We start from the raw sequence: 17,493 nt of genomic DNA, 5'->3' as shown, positions 1-17,493 counted from the left end.
AGAATTCACTGCGCGCTCCCGCCTCCACAGTGTAAGGGGTGGGATTGTGAACGCGCAGCCTCTCCCTTCAATTCCGCATTAATGCCACAGGGACTTTGCCGTCCAGATGAATGCTATTCATAATTTAGATACAGTTGATAATTTATATCACATGACCTATGCCCCTTTGTCTTTTCGATGTGATTATAACCAATAGCCAGATAATTATTTTTTTTTCATATATAAACTATAAAAAGTAGTTTTTCTTCAAACACATTTATATATTTACATTTGCTTGTGTCCGAATGAATTTTACAGGTTAGTAATTTTCTTAGAGATAAAGTCGCCTACCATAAAATACTGTATGATTGTTAAAATCATAAAAATCACCAATTAAGAAAACCGATGAGAAAGACAAAAAGGGGAAGTCCAGTCTTGTCTAGTGACTATCTATCTGTCAAAGAGGAACAGAAAATCATGCAAAATTATATTTGCAATTGTGTTATTTTTTAATGTAGAATATATTTTGTCAATGCCTACAGTTAGAATAAAAGTTCTACATTTTCCCTGAGCTGATTTTTGCAAACACTTTGCTGCTGTTAACAGTGAACTGAGCTGCAGAAACAATGACAGCGTCATCAAGCTCATGAAAGGCTGTAAATTCTGTTTGTAATTGCGGTGACTTTAGTGAAAGTTGCTTAATTTGTTGACAAGTCTTCTCAGGGGGGAACGCCTTCTCAAGAAACGACACTAAATACAATGATAATGTGAACGCACTTGGCTAGTTTGAGGGACACAGATCTTGGTTATGTCTGTTCATTGCCTTTTTATTTTGTTGCGGTTTGCGGTGGTGACGCCCGAACCCTTTCACATGCTGACATCTAGTGGTCATTTTATACACACTCGTTGTTGCTGTTGCTCGTTCATTTTAGTAGTCTAGATCTTTTATCAGATTTGTTTGTTTTTAAAAACATGGAATTACAGAAAAGAAAAAAACCTAATGCATTGTGGGAAATTAAAGGCCAATTTTTAAAGTAATCAAATGTGCAGTTGATTTTTTCTTTCTACTCTCAAGTCCACAAATTGGTCTATTTTAAACACACTCCGGTATGTGTCTTTTTACATCATCGTAACTAAACAAATTTATCTAACAGTTTTCCCCATATTGCAACTCTACTAGAATTTTGTAACAGCATCAATGATATTATTACATTTATTTATTTATTAAGTGTTTACCGTGATGAAACTACAGCAAATGCATTACGCACTCAGTAAGTTTCTATGTTGCGCTGGCTTATACTGACACCTGCTGGTGTGTGTGCAGCTTCAGACCGGAAGAATTTCATTGTCAGGTTTAGTTGCAGAACCTCAGCTACAGAACGGACGTGAGGAGCTCATACAGTCTTAATTGAGTTGCGTTATTTTCTTTTATTAGATATGAGCTATTTTTGCATGGGTTTTGATTGGATCAATATCTAGAATATTGAATGACAATACTTTTAAATAGGGTCACTTTTCAATTCCTACATGCATGATGTACAATGAGCATTATTTTAGCCCATTAATCATGTATCGACGCTATAGAGCTCACTTATTCAAAACAATAACAAAGGCGTAGCTTAAAAGGATAGTTCAGCCAAATATGAAAATTCTGTCATTAATTACTCACCCTGATATCGTTCCAAACCTGGACTTTTTTTTCATCTTCGGAACACAAATGAAGATATTTCTGATAAAATTATTAAATGAGAGCTTTCTGTCCCTCGATTGACAGCTACACAACTACCACTTTGATTCTTCAAAAAGTTCATAAAGACACCGAGGGCCCTATTGTAACGATCTGAAACGCAAGTATCAAACACGAAACGCAAGTAACTTTGTGGGTGGGTCTTGGGCGCTGTTGCTATTATACCGGCGGGATAAATGACTCTTGCGCCCGACACAAATCTAAAATGGGTTGGTCTGAAGTAGCTTCATTATTCATAGGTGTGGTCTGGGCGTAACGTGAAATTAACCAATAAGAGCGACATCTCACATTCCCTTTAAGAGCAGGCGCGCTTGTTCCATGGCGGATTGCTATTATAACGGCGGATTTGCCAGGAGCGGTTCACAGCCGAGGAGACCAACGTTCTCGTCAGGGCCGTAAAAGACAGAGAAGTGACATGTTATGGGGATGGGAGAAACCCACCCAAATTAGCTTCGGTTAAACAGGCGTTTAATAATTTGGGTAAATGTGTAAGCTAGATTTATGCCTATTTGTGCGCCACTGACTTTAGACTAGGTTTTTCCTGGTCAGTGGCGGAATTGTTTTCTGGAACTGCAAAATAGCACCAGGGAACGTTTGCGCCGGAACACGCCTCCTCTTTGCGCTGAACCGCCCCGGGAGCGCAAATTCATTCCCTAATTTACCGACGTGCATCTGTGGAGGGAAAAGTCCGCTGTGCGTCGGTGCAAAATAGGAATGATACATGCGTCGTGTACAAAGTCAATTGCATTGGGTGCAAGATAGGGCCCCATAAATCTAATCCAAAAGAATGGAGCCGATTAGTAAATTTTCTGAAGAAACACGATCGCTTTATATGATGAACAGATTGAATTTAGGCTTTTATATAAACATTCATCAACACACACATCAGTTGTGGTAAACAGAAACTCAAGCATGTTCGCTTGACGCGCAAGAACCAATGAGGTTCATTCTCGTGTTACTCAGCACGTTTGAGCTTCCGCAAGAACCAATGAGGTTCATTCTCGTGTTACGCAGCACGTTTGAGCTTCCGCAAGAACCAATGAGGCTCATTCTGGTGTTATGCAGCACGTTTTCACAAGAGGTTTGTTCTTGCGCGTCGAGTAGGTTCAGTTGAGCTTCTGTTTATGTTCGCTGATCAATGTTTAGCTTAGCTGTCAGTGGAGGGACAGAAATCTCTCAGATTTCATTAAAAATATCTTCATTTGTGTTCCGAAGATGAGCGAAAGTCTTATGGGTTTGGAACGACATTAGGGTGAGTAAATGATGACAGAATTTTCAGTTTTGGGTGAACTATCCCTTTAACAAATACATTTTTATCATCCATAACTTCTGGAGAAGTATACTTTCTTTTTTGTTTAAAAGTAGTATACTAATAGCACACGTGGGATAACAGATCAATAACTTCCAGCTTCACCAGCAACAACAGAAAAAAAGATTCAGTTCTCTTGAATTGTTTGTGGTTTTCACACACCCTGTCTAAAGTAAGTTTTTACTCTAAATAACAGGTTAACTTTGCACCTGTTTTTTGTTTTGTTTTTTTAAATAGTACTATAAACTGTGTGGGTGATTAGAAGGATATTTATATCAGTTTTGGATATGTATGTGTTTCTTTTTGTAAGCCTATATTCTCACTATTAGTGAATAGCTTTAGTAACCATTCTATTCTGATTGTGATTTTTATTTTTCAAATGAATGTCATTCACAGTGGCGTAGCGTTTGGGCATGCAGATGGGCCCGGGTCAGTAGGGGGCCTGCCCATGGGGAACTTTTAATTAAAACGAGGGAATTCATTTTTAATTCGTTGCCACAATAAATATATTTTGTATGCGTGTCATGTATAGTAATTTCTTGTTTCTCCGTAATGTCTGATTTCTCCGTCATTTCTTGTGTGCGTTTATTATTTTTTGCACCCCGCGGCTGCATGCCGTAGAACAGAACGTTTTTTGTGCCGAGCCGACCTAGTGCGAATGACAACAATGTCGAAGGTGAGAGGGAAGTTTTGTCAGCTAATATTAGCAGTTGCACGCCTTTGGATGAGAACAACAATGCAGCTGACAGCTTGATGAGGTGCCAAGAGTCGGGGAGCGAAGAAGCAGTCGCAGACAAGCCAAAAGCTGAATATTCGGCGGGAAATATGTCAGCAGGTTACACAACAGATAAAGGAAAGTATTCAGACACACTAACAGTCAAGTCAAGTCAAGTCATCCTCATTTATATAGCGCTTTTAACAATGTAGATTGTTTCAAAGCAGCTTTACAGAGACAAACGTATAATTTAGGGTAACGGAGATTTTGTTCTCTAATAAAGTTATTTTCCAGCTAAAGTTAGTTTTGATTGATTCGCTTCCGTCGCAATGATCATTTGTTATTAAATTAGGGGCCGCTAAGACGACACCATTCTCTCTACATAGACTTTAAATGCGAACCTGTGAGAAACGCTGATGGCGTTCACATGCGCATTAAGAATTGTTTCTATAGTTATGTGCGTTTGAATATGTGCACGCAGGTTTGGAATTCCCTTTATAAGTCTTTCCTTATAAATTTGATACAGACTTCTAATTTATTTTGTCACTTCGGGGTAGGTACGTGAAACGAATTTTCCGGCGACGCTTTATCTGTAGAGTGGTAAAGGGATCCTCCATAGGGAGACACTAGTTGGCACTTCAGGACTGCGTTGTCATCGGGTCCAGGTGAAGGTCCTTCGTCAGATCTGGATACGGCCTGGATCCGGCAGGCTGCGGGAAAACCTTGGGATAAACAAAGACACTAAAATTAGCGTAGATGCCATTCTTCTTATGATGTAACGAGTACATCAGGATTTATGGGAAGTGTTCCCGGTTCCAGCTGATCTAATCTATGCAGCCTAACATTGAATTATAGAAGTCTATAATGTATTATGTGAATGCTAGGTCAAAGAGATGTGTCTTTAATCTGGCTTTGAACTGACAGAGTGTGTTTGCTTCCCGGACAATGTTAGGAAGACTGTTCCAAAGTTTTGGTGCTAAATAGGAAAAGGATCTACCGCCAGCAGTCGATTTTGATATTCTAGGTATTATCAACTGGCCGGAATTTTGAGATCGCAATAGACGTGAAGGACTATAATGCGTTTAGAGCTCGCTCAAGTACTGCGGAGCTAAACCATTTAGTGCTTTGTAAGTGATCACCAATATTTTAAAATTGATGCGATGTTTAATAGGGAGCCAATGCAGTTTTGACAGAACTGGGCTAATATGGTCATACTTCCTGGTTCTGGTAAGAACTCGAGCTGCTGCGTTTTGGACCAGCTGTAGTTTGTTTATTAAGCGTGCAGGGCAACCACCCAGTAGAGCATTACAATAATCTAGCCTTGATGTCATGAACGCATGAACTAATTGTTCCGCATTTGTCAATGAGAGCATATGACGTAATTTAGATATATTTTTAAGATGAAAGAATGCGGTTTTACAGATACTAGACACGTGACTTTCAAATGAAAGATTGGTATCAAAGAGCACACCCAGGTTCCTAACCGACGACGAAGACTTAACAGAGCAGCCATCGAGTGTTAGACAGTATTCTAGGTTATTACGTGAGGACGTTTTTTGTCCAATAATTAGAATCTCTGTTTTTTCAGAATTAAGTAGTAGGAAATTACTAGTCATCCAATTTTTTATATCAGCTATGCATTCCGTTAATTTTGTGAATTGGTAAGTTTCGTCAGGGCGTGAAGAAATATAGAGCTGAGTATCATCAGCATAAGATTTGATGGGGCTGCGAACGTGAGTGGCATACACGGGAGTTCAGGCAAGGATACAGGAGAGACAACCAAATGCCACATATGTACACTGTGCTACTCATAACTTAAATCTGGTCCTCAATGATTCAGTTAAGTCAGTAACAGAGCTGACAAAGTTTTACAACACCATGGAAAAATTGTATGTGTTTTTTGCACAAAGTATAAAGAGGTGGAATGTATTGGTTGAGATTACTGAAAAACCCACTCCCGCGCTACTACAGTAGGTGGACATCGCGCAATGATCCCGTGACTGCAATCTACAGATATGTTGACGTGTTGAAAGCCCTGGCCAAAATTTCACTTACCAGTAAAAAGGCAGATGAGTGCAACGAGTCCATGGCTTTGATAAAGCTGATGGAAAGATTTGACTTTGTTTTTATTATAGCTCTTCAAAGTGAAGTCTTGGAACAGATCAATGTCATTTCAAAAATGCTACAGGCGAAGGATGCTGATCTTCTTAAAGCTACAGAATTACTTGACACTGCCATCGCGGAGTTGACAAGGTTCAGGGAAAATTTCGAGGAGGCAAAAGCAACCGCACAATCCATGGCTGAGAAGTGGGGAGTGAAACAAACCTTTGAAAAGGAAAGAATTAGAAGGGCAAAGCGCCATTTCGATGAATTCTGTCAGGATGAGCGTTTGGCTTATGCTGAAAGTTACTTCAAGGAAAATGTTTTTAACACTTGCCTAGACATTATAATTTCCCAGCTGAGTCGGCGATTTTCAGCTTTGCGATCAGTTGCCGATTTGTTCAGAGTGGTCCAGCCACACATACTTGCAACTGAGGAGAAGAACGCGCTATACGAAGGGGCACAGAGGTTAGTGGAGATATACAACAAAGACTTGTCTCCAGCCCTTCCACAACAATTGATCGCATTCCGTGCAGCCTTTAAAAGACAAATCTCTGGGATGACAATAGTTCAAGATCTGGCCAGTTTTTTGATTGTTTACAGGGTTGAGCCCACAATGGGCCAAAAACTTTACAGATTTTTGGAGTGAGATCATATGTGCATTTTTTTTTTTTTATTCAATGCTTAGCATATATCTCACCACACTGCAATTATTAATATTAGTTTGACTATGTCATTGGAGGACACGGAATCCTGTACTGATGAACAAATATAGCAAATACATGTTTATATGTGTGAGATTAGGGAGCACAAAATATTTCATTATACAGCAAAGTTATACAGAAAGTTACAGCAAGTAGGAAAATCAGAAGCTAAATCGATAATAAAGAAAGAAGTTATGAGAATGTGGCAGGAACATTGGAATAGAGGAAAGGGAAGGGAACTATTTTATAAACTCTCAGGTTGGGTTATCATAAGGGGGTGTTGCAGAAAGGAGGAAACCATCATTGCAAGATTACGGTTAGGACACACTGCAAACACTGCATCTACTAGGCAAGCATGTAATATATGTAATAATTGTAATGTACCTGATCAGCAGAGCATGTTGTTATGATGTGCAATAAATATGATAGCAGTAGTCAAGAGGAAAATTGAGGACATGGGAGAGACTTGCATATTGCAATATGCATAAACAATTATTTAAAATATACTGTCTTTGTTGTTTCTACATTACAGTGGAAATTGAGTCTCACATTATTTAAATTTTATTTATACACAAAACATTAATGGCTAACATTTTTTACTTTATAAAATGATTCTCTAAAGTCTTGGCGATCGGCCCCTATTAAACAATAAAGAAAGTAAGACATATTTTTCTTATACATAGTTTAGTAGCCTACTATTCTTTTTGGCAGTTAATAAATTAAGTGTATCAGCAATCATAATTCAAAGAAGACATTTCTTAGAAATAGATGTTACTTAGGTGATGAGGATCACTCAGTTGCTTTGTGTAAGTTCCAGTATGAAACAGCGCGGGGGCGCACACGTGCTTATGATTTTCCCATGGTAAAAAGAAATTATATGTTGTTGTATTACTTATCAATATATCGTTAACATTTTACAAAAGTCGAACTCAAATGCAGTTATGGGGTTTTTGACCAGCGACTGTGTGCTAATGTGCATTTTGTCCGTCATTAAAACGGTGCCAGCGGCATCACATTACATTTTCATAGTTTCAAAAGGTTACAAACTAGTTTGTTGTAGCAATGGGCGCTCAGTTTTTCCTGTTGTAAAATACATTTGGCCAAAATCTCATTTTATAAAAGACGAAATGCTACTGTATGCACAGGCTATTTAAATGTAGGCTATGTATTGGCTATGGCTAGATGGCAAATGCTAGACCTCTCTCTCAGGTCCCACATGTCTCAGTCAGACATCAAATAAATAAAATATAAGCCTTTATAGACATAGTTTTTAGTACTTATTCAAACAAGATCTTTGTTTGTACCCTTGCAAAACTTCATTCAGCTGCTGTCTGCAGTGCGGCTGCTGCGGAACTTCAAGATAGAGGGGCCGGAGTTATCCAACGCTATCTCACGACCAATTCGTACGAATTCGTAAAAAGTTGGCTAATTCGTACTAATTCGTACGACCTCACTCGTACGAATTTGTACGATTTGTCTAAACCCACGTGATGGGTAGGTTTAGGGGCGGGGTCAGGGGTAGGTCATTGGCCAATTCGTAAAATATGTACGGTTTTGCTAAAATTCAGTCAGGTCGTATGAATTCGTACGAATAAGCCACCTCCTAGAATTTGTACGTTTTCCCGTGAGATCGGGCTCGAGTTATCAGGTTTACTGACAGTTTGAGGATCGAACAAGATTTACACAAGCTCTTTTTAAGAACTTTCATTGGCTAATTATTTGTAAACAGACAGACAGACGTAAAGGGTGACCAATAGCATTGATTTATTGAAGAAGAAGAAAAAAAACACCACCACCAAAAAAAGGTCACTTCAAGCAAAAGGGCAAAAAGGGCATGTGCTCTGCACAGGTTGAGCCCTACCTGTGCACGTGCTTGCCCCCACTTCTCAAACCAACGTTACACCCGAAAGACCACTTGGACTTGACAGTCCTGGCCTCCATAGGTGAGGCACAGGGTGTAATTAGTGCCTGGCTTGAGGCCCTGAAAGCAAAAGGCATTGACGCCCTCCTCTATCTTGGACCACTGCACCACTGAATGTCCATTACCAGTACTGACGCAAAGGTACAACATGTCCAGGGGTGACTTTTTGGTACCATAATTTATTCCGCATTTGCCAACAAATGGCAAACTATCGGTCCCTTCTTCCACCCGCACTCTATCCATCGCAATAAGAGATGTTCCGGTTGGAAGGCTCTTTGTCTTCTCCTCAGATTTGGACGACATGCTAATAACGGATCCTTTTGAACCAAGTTTGTCTTCTGGTAAATGGCTAGGTGCTTTTGTGTCGAGCATTGAATTGATGGCATGCTTTTTGGTGCCTGCGACAACGAGTCTCACCGAGCCCTCGGCTTTTCCCATGTCGTTGACAGCAGAGCAGGTGTAGTTGCCTTCTTCTTTCTTGCTCATGCGAGGGATGATCAAGGTACCATTTTGAAACACAAGGAACCTGGTGTTCGTAGGCGGCCCATTAACCGGAATCTCAATTTTTTCGACAATGGCGGGTAAAGGGAATGTAATTAGTTTGTTTCTAGCGTATATCTCCCATGTGACGTCAGGTTTAGGGGTTCCTTTTGTTTCGCAGTATAGCATGACCAAATATCCCTCATAGAGTTCGGTTTTTTCGATGTTTGGCTGATATGTGATGGACACGGACGGAGGAGCCTTGCAATCCAGTTTGGGCATGCTAGTGACCTGAGTACCTTTGAGGTGGGAAGGAGCATCGCAGACAATGTTGTTTTGGTCAGGGATTGAGATTGAGGATTTGGTGATCCAGTCCCTAAGCCACTCTAGGTTGCAGCAGCAGATGAAGGGGTTGTGATAGATTTGGAGGTGGGACATGGCAGTCAAAGCATCAAACGTTCCCTGCACGATGGTGGTAAACTTGTTATTGCTAATACGGACCGAAAGCAGGTCCTTCAGGTTGGAAAAAGCGTTCTTGGGGATGCTGACCATCTCATTATTGTTCATCTTTAACAACTGCAGGGCAGTGAGATTGGTCAAATCCTCCCATGGAAAATGCACGATTTTGTTGTGGCTAATATCCAAATTTTTCAGCTGAATCATCGGAGCCAAGGTGTCCCTCTCGACGGTGACGATTTCATTGTGAGCCAGCCAAAGAGAGGTCGCCTGGGTCGCATGTATAAAGCTTTTGGATTTCAGCACTTTAATCTTGTTAGCTGTAAGACTCAGGGTGGTCACATTGGACGGCAAGCCCACAGGTACTTCCAGAAGTTCTTTGTTGGCACAATCTGTTAACTGGCGGTTATATTTATCAGAGCAGGTACACTGTTCAGGGCAACAGTGCGCACTGCCAATCACTGCAGTCCCCAAGGCAATAAGCATCAGGTATTTGGTTGCCATTTTCAGCTCCTGCCAAGCACACATGAAGGTGCAGATTAGTACAAATTATTTATGTATTTTTCACACTCAAAGAACAAATGTGAATGAAAGAAGTCATTTAATGTTAACTATTGCAAACTATTATGATGATAAGCCTAAACCAAACCAAACCCTAATGCTAACCCTATAGTAAGTATATGTAGTTAGTTAATATTATTCAGTACTTAATTGTATAATTACAGTGTAACAAATACATAATAAAATACAGTGTAACCCTTTATTTTATGGTGACGTAGTTACATTGTACTGAGTAATATTAATTAACTACATGTAATAACTATAGGGTTAGTATTAGGGTTTGGTTTGGTTTAGGCTTAGTGGCATGTAATTATGCATAATTTACTGTTATTACTATAGTAAGTACATGTAGTAATGTGTAACTGTCACCTTAAATTAAAGTGTTATCTTAGTATTTATTCTCTCTTTATTTTATTCTTTTTTTCTGGAGTTCTCAAGTTCTTGTGGACTAATTGAGATGTCTGATGTCTTTTTTGTTTATTTTCATTCATCTCAACATCTTCGAGCATTTTGCTGTTACCGGACGAATGAGCAGCGAAGGCTTGAGAACAGGACGCTTTGACTGTGTTCGCTGTCCAGTGTGCTGAAAATGCGCTTCACTTTATATAATAAAACTTACTTGTGTTGCGAATGTCTTGAACATCTCGAGATATATAGCGACTGCTTCTTAACCATAAAAACCTTACAATGTTTCGCTGAAAGTTTAAATAAGAAACACCTGATTAAACTTTATTTTAAGGTGTCATTGTTACAATGTATTTATACATTTAAGTACAGAGTAATAATAATTAACTACATGTACTTACTATAGGGTTAGGGTTGGAAAAAGGGGTTTGGTTTAGGGTTAGTTGCATGTAACTGTAAAGTGATCCACTGGAGGCAAGTTGTAAAGAGAACCCAAGTGCAGTTTATAAACCAAACATGAAACATAAACATGGCGTGGCATGAAAGAACTTACAACACAACAGCAGATTACAGGGAACAATACTTGACAAGACACATGGCAAACAAGAGGGCTTAAATACACACAAGACTAATGACTAGACAAGGGACACCTGTGAACAATGAACCAATGAACCAATGACAACATGACACATCAGACAAGGGAACACATGGCAGGATCACATGACTTACAAGGGATCACATGACAGACAAGGAAACATGACATGAACAAACCCAAAAACAAAACCGTGACAGTAATTAAGCATAATTTATAGTTATTACTACAGTAACTACATGTAACTTGTAACAAGGATACATTAGAATAAAGTATTACCAAACACTTTTACAGTTTATTTGCTATTATTTCTGTCTACATTCTGGAACATTGTTGCTTAAAAACTTTCTCATAGTGCCTTACCTGTAAGTGATATATTCCTAATGCTCACGCGGATTTCATTCAACACAACACTTGAAAAGATTTTAAAACAATTTAATGCTCAGATGTCAAATTATCCCAAAACATGATGTAGCCTTTTATATCCCGCTGGAAATCTCTGCTGTTTTTGTTAGCAGACGGCAGATGACGTCTGCCCTACACCTCCACCGAACCTCGACCCACTCGTCTCTGTTCAGTTGCGAACGTGATTCCTCTGCGCGCCGTCGTGTTCACCGAACCTCGACCACGCGCTCTTCGTGTACTCTCAGACGCCCGCGTCTGCGCACCACAGCAGGACGTACAACTTTCTCCTTCACCCACACGTGACTAAACGTTGTCACATCCGATATGACAGATGCTCTCAGGGCCCTATCTTGCACCCAGCGCAATTGACTTTGTACACCATGAGGGAACGTTTGCGCCAGAACACGCCTCCTCTTTGCGCTGAACCGCCCCTGGGAGCGCAAGTGTATTTCTTAGTTAACCGACGTGCGTCTGTGGAGGGAAAAGTCCGCTTTTCCACTGGTGTCTGCAAAGAACGACCAAACATTAAATATGAAGGTGTGAACCCCGTAGCCCCATGTACTTCACTTCTGGATATCTTGCCTTGCCTTGTCTTGTCTTATCCTGTCTCGTCTACTTGTCTGCTTATACTGTGCTCTGCCCAGCCATCCTGCTGCTCGTGGCCTTCGACTGCTCCTCAACCTGCCGTTCTGCAACTACTGGTCTAAAGCCCCGTTCACACCGCCAGTGACTTTGTCGCTGTATGTCGCTAGTCTCTGTACTGCGAGTCGCTTGTGGGCGTTCGTAGTGCTGTCGCTCTAATGTTATTGGTAGACTGCACGTCTGGCCATATCTATACAAAATACCATCACAAGTGATATATACAACTAAATCATTTTAATTTGACTAGGAATTAGGCTCAAAAGAATTAAAAGTAACAGTTTGCTGTTGGGAGAGTGTTTTTAGATTACCACAGCAGTGTTCAGTGGATTAAATCATTTAATGTTACTAGATTAACGATCGATCAATCAACAAATTAAACATAAATCACTAAAACGTCATTCGAATTTGACAAATATAATCAATTTTCTTGTCCCTAATAGTCAACATAATGCAGGGGAAACTGTAAAATGAACTGTCGACAGTTTCTTTTCCATGCATCATTTTATTATATCCATGTAGGTGGTTACAGTCAAATCATATAAAACAGTGAAATGCCCTTGAACTCTTCTGTCTTGCCTGTACTCGAGACGGTGACGTGAGCTCTAAAAAGCTCTCACTAAAAAAGTATTCTTTCCAATTGGTTGTCACTCGCGAAAATCGCTTCTTATTTGCATAAAGTTGAAATTTCTGAACTTTTGTTGGGTCGCTTGACATGCCCACATTCTGTTGCCAACGGTCACTGAGATCGTGTCGCTGGAAGTCGCCAGTGCTCCATTGAAATGAATGGGATCGTGTCACCAATTTGTCACTGCGTGTCGCTGGCGGTGTGAACGGGGCTTGACGGTATGGATCCACTTGTCCATGTGACACTTCTGTCGCACCGCACTTCACTTTATTCCATAGACAGTAAAAGAAATGGACACCGCGACACCATAGACTTAAACGGAGACAAGTGAAGTCAATTAGAAGCACTCACTTCCTGATGTGGCTGAGCGTACTGTGCAGCCTCAAACTGAGCTTGACAACGTATATGTGATGTGAGCAACCTGTCTGACAGTTGTAAGTCTTCTAGTAGCTGTGCCAAGAGAAATCTGAATCATTCCCTTCCGAATCTTGCAGAGACGGAGAGCGTGAGTAGGAGCTGTCCATGAGCTAGGACCAGGAGCAACTTTATGACTCTCTATGGGCTTCTCCCTTGACTTTATTGGACTTTATGCCTCCACGTACCCCCGATTGCCTGCGAGCTTCTCCTCCAGTCTATACGGTAATTTATCTACTGTGCAACAGAGAGTCGCGTGGTAATGACGCAATCGTTAGCCTATTTTTACAAAAACGGCCTCTACGGGGATACAAGGTAATGGAGCATTTTATATATTGTCGTGTTTCTTAAACAAGAAATAAACAATGGACAAAGTGAGCCAAAATGAATGGGAGTCAATAGAATGCTAACAGCAGGTGATGGCTTGTTAGCCAATGGATGTCCCCATAGAAGGCACTCTTTCCGGGGCTGCGTTCCAGTCCAAAATTGTCATGCCCTTCACTCGCTAAATTCCCTCCGTCTCGTTCACTCGGATGTACATCATTGCTTACGTTGCACGAGTGCCCACTACTGGTGGAAACTGCAATGGGCTGAATTTGAACGTCCTAAGCCCTTGATCACTTGGAATCAGCTATGGAGTTGATTTATTATTATTTATTTATTTTCCCTTTAAGAATTTGTTTAATGCAGCATCCAAATGTTTATAGGTGTGTTTGGGTTGTTTTAAAAAAAAAAAAAATATATATATATATATATAGTTTCAAGAAATGTGTTTAAGCAATCAAGAAAAACTTTAATATAATAATGGCCAGGGTGGAACCTGCCATTCAGGAACCCGGTGAGGTGCAGATGGCCAGGGTGGAACCTGCCATTCAGGAGCCCAGTGTGAAGCTGGAAGCAAGGCAAGCGGCCTGGACAGAGCTGGCAGGGTGAGCCACCTGGGTGGTGCCGGCAAAGCGAGTAGCTGGAGCGGAGCCGGCAAGGCGAGTAGCTCGACTGGAGCCGGCAAGGCGAGTAGCTCGACTGGAGCCGGCAAGGCGAGTAGCTCGACTGGAGCCGGCAAGGCGAGTAGCTTGACTGGAGCCGGCAAGGCGAGTAACTTGACTGGAGCTGGCAATGCAAGTAGTTTGGCTGGAGCCGGCAAGGCAAGTAGTTTGGCTGGAGCCGGCAAGGCGAGTAGCTTGACTGGAGCCAGCAAGGCGAGTAACTTGACTGGAGCCGGCAATGAAAGTAGCTTGGCCAGAGCTGGCAAGGCGAACAGCCTGGGCGGAGTCGACCAGGCGAGCAGCTTAAGTGAATCCATCCGAGCAGGCTGCTCGGGTACGACCTCCGGGACGACAGCGGGCTGCTCGGGGACCACAGGCGTAGAGTGAGGAACGAGAGACGCCTTCCTCTTCCTCCTCCTCCGTTTATGGGGGTGAGACGGTGGCATAACGATCTCCTTGTCTGGAGACATCGGCGTAGAATCGGCCATCTTGTCTGGAGACGTAGGCGCAGAGTCAGCCCTCTTGTCTGGAGACGCAGGCATTGAGTCGGCCATTTTGTCTGGAGACGTAACCGCAGAGTCAGCCATCTTGTCTGGAGAGACGGGCGTAGCTGGTGTAGCCTACTGACTACGATGATGTAGGTAACTAGTGAAACCCCAAAAGTCCAGGCTTTCAAGCCCCTTCATCTCCCACCGAGGCAAAAGGGTCATCCAGGCAGATATTTAAAAAATCCTTCAGTGCTGCGTCATTATAACCCATGCCTCTCGAGAGTAGGGTTGCCAACCGTTCCGTATAATACGGAATCGTCCCGTATTTGACACATAAAAGTCTTGTTCCGTATTGAACTGATACGGAACGCACTTTGTTCCGTATTTTTGAGAATCAATTCAGTGCAAATCCATGACAGACACATAGCTTCTAATATATGTCAGACTATGAACGAAGACAAGAAAAAAAAAAACAGACGGTGTGGTAGATACTAATTTCTCCCTCTGTTTGTCTATGATCAGTGTAGCGTTTTTAACATCTTGGAACATCATCAGAGAATGCCCTTTTAATTGGTCGTTTCAGTCATTGTGAGTCACGTATCGTAGCAACGATGACGACAAGTTACAACAGCGGGAAATGTAAAAATGACTAGGCTATCTCCGAGCAGCCGGCGAAAAAGAAAAGAGCACAAAAATATAGAATTGAATGGGAAAATGACTACCCGTGGCTGGAATGCGTGAGGGACAATGAATACTGTTGTTTATTTTTTTTCAAATGCAGTCTAAGCCGATGAGTTTTGAATGTTACGGTATATGTTGTATTTGTTTAAGTTAAAAATAAAACGTAGTAAAAAAGTAAACAAATCCATGGTTCATTGTTGACAAAATGATCATGATAGCCTTTATATTTCACATCTATGTGGTTCAGTCTTGTATATTGATTAGGCCTACTTTGCTATTCTATAAATATATAGGCCTAATAAGTTGTATAAGTTGTATTATAATATGCTATAATGTATGAAATATATTTATCAAAATGTATCAATTAGTTTCCACAATATTCACCAGAAGTCATAATTTCAGGGGTTATTTTCCAAAGTTTTCTTCCGTGGGGGCCATGTGCCCCCATGCATGTTATGGTGTTTTTGACCGTTTTGCACTTTAGCAAATATTTGTAGATGTTTAATGTTTAAACTGTTAAGCTGCAGTTTCATGAACTCAAAGTACCTAAATACTAAAATGTAAGTGATATTTCTCTAAATACTGGGTGAAGTACACTCCCCAGATACTTTCATAACATTTTATGGTATTTTTTTTATGTTTTTGCAGATAATATTTTTTTTTTTTTTTTTTTTAATAATTGTGTTTTGTTAATGTAAGATGCAATTCATCAGCTTTGTGTATCTTATCAGAATCCTGAATTTAAATGCATGATTTTTAAGGTCTACTGTGCAGAACATTTCAATGTATTTACCATTTTAAGGTATTTTCACAATACTGTTGTAGATTTAATTAAATGTATTACAGTTTTTCTCAATCGCTAAAACACAATTTCTGAAACCTTGCTCCATTTTCTGAAAACATTAAACACAAAACCTTATCTTCAAGCACTATTTACAAAACCTCTGACCTCAAAACAGTTTTACCCGTGTTCAAAATCAAACACTGCTCTCAAATCATAGAGAAAGTGATCAAAATGATATACACTATCAAGCAGTCAGTAAACAATACAAACAAACACATTGTTCGAAACATATAGTTCTCAGGGAGAAGTCAATTTTTAATCTCAAAACAAATTTCATATTTTTCTGTCATTGTCTTTTGATGAACGGAAACATCTTCTATCATAGTAGCTCAAAATTTATCAGAAATTACTACTCTGCTTTGCTCTAAGCAATTTTTTTTTTTTGTTCTTCCTCCTCCTTGTACCCCTATTTTTACAGTACTGTACCCTGCATCTCACAAACTTGTCCTTTGTCTCTGTGATACTGTAATTCTTGCTCTTTGTTGATATGAACCTGCAACCAGTCAAAATCTATTGAGCAGTCAGTAAAAGTCGTTAAAGTTTTTTGTCCCCTCCCCTCACAATTAGGGATTGTGGCATTTTTCAAAAAATATTGCATTGGAATATTCGGGCTCATAAAAATCGAATATTCGAATATTCAAAATGACATTGAACGAAAAAACGTTATTTTTTAAGTTTAAGTTTTTATAAAGTTTGTGTCACCATTTCTGAACAAGCTTACGATTATAAGGCAATATACACAACAAGCTTACAATATGTTAAAGGTTTTTTTTTTTTTTTTTTTTGAAAACATTAAACAGTAGGCCTATGTGTAAACAAAAAAATATAAAGAACAAAAGCATTTAGGGAAAAACTGGCCAGATTTGGTACAGAACGTAGGCCTACACATACACTCGAGTCAGCAGCATATTATTATCGTGTTTAGGCTATATTGTTTCACGTTTATGTTGAGAAAAAGAATTATCCGCTTTTTGGCAGGGGCGCCGCCAGCAATTTATGCTCGAGTGAGAAAACGAGACACTTTAGCGGTGTTCTAAGTTTCTAACAGCACTTTGCTTTTTCTGTTCTTAAACCTGTCTCCCTCAACTAAAGTAGCCTAAATGTCTCAAAATCATTTTGCTATTAGATCATTTATCATCTCAGTCTCGGATAACGCGGGGTCCAGCTGTGCTTACCTGCTGTTTGGATCTCATGTGATTTCTCACTGTGGTGATGATATTATAACTCAGATTATACTACAGTGCCGTTGAATGCTTGAATCTGATTGGTTATCGAACGTTCTAAGGCGTGCATTATTTTCAGGGAAACGCACGGCTAAAGTAGTTCCAGGCAGGTCTTGACCGCATTACAGTTCCATATCACTTCGCGTAGTCAACTGTAATAACGGAAAATAGGATACAATTCATAACAAGAAAAAGCATTTAGCCCCATGCTCTTGA

The 17,493-nt window shown here is 40.3% G+C and overlaps 1 protein-coding gene across 2 annotated transcripts; it reads right to left on the bottom strand.

Annotated features, from left to right (window-relative positions):
- Positions 1-8,296: 8,296 nt before the first annotated feature.
- On the bottom strand, positions 8,297-17,251 carry LOC311282860 (immunoglobulin superfamily containing leucine-rich repeat protein 2-like). 2 transcript variants are annotated; one of them, XM_084396926.1, is made up of 2 exons: positions 11,333-11,375; positions 8,297-9,924 (listed from the first exon to the last, which is right to left on the bottom strand). In XM_084396926.1, the coding sequence occupies exon 2, from the start codon at positions 9,913-9,915 to the stop codon at positions 8,452-8,454; it is 1,464 nt and encodes a 487-aa protein (XP_084253052.1). In that variant the 5' UTR covers positions 9,916-9,924; positions 11,333-11,375; the 3' UTR covers positions 8,297-8,451. The 2 variants fall into 2 exon arrangements, with proteins under 2 accessions (XP_084253052.1, XP_084253051.1); XM_084396925.1 differs by lacking the exon at positions 11,333-11,375 and adding an exon at positions 17,230-17,251 and having other exon boundaries at positions 8,303-9,924.
- Between the last annotated feature and the right edge of the window lie 242 nt (positions 17,252-17,493).

The sequence above is a fragment of the Rutilus rutilus genome (assembly GCF_951802725.1).
Source record: "Rutilus rutilus genome assembly, chromosome: 23".
NCBI classification, from domain to species: domain Eukaryota; kingdom Metazoa; phylum Chordata; class Actinopteri; order Cypriniformes; family Leuciscidae; genus Rutilus; species Rutilus rutilus.
Note: the sequence above shows the minus strand (reverse complement) of the source record. Positions and strands in the feature narration are given on the sequence as shown.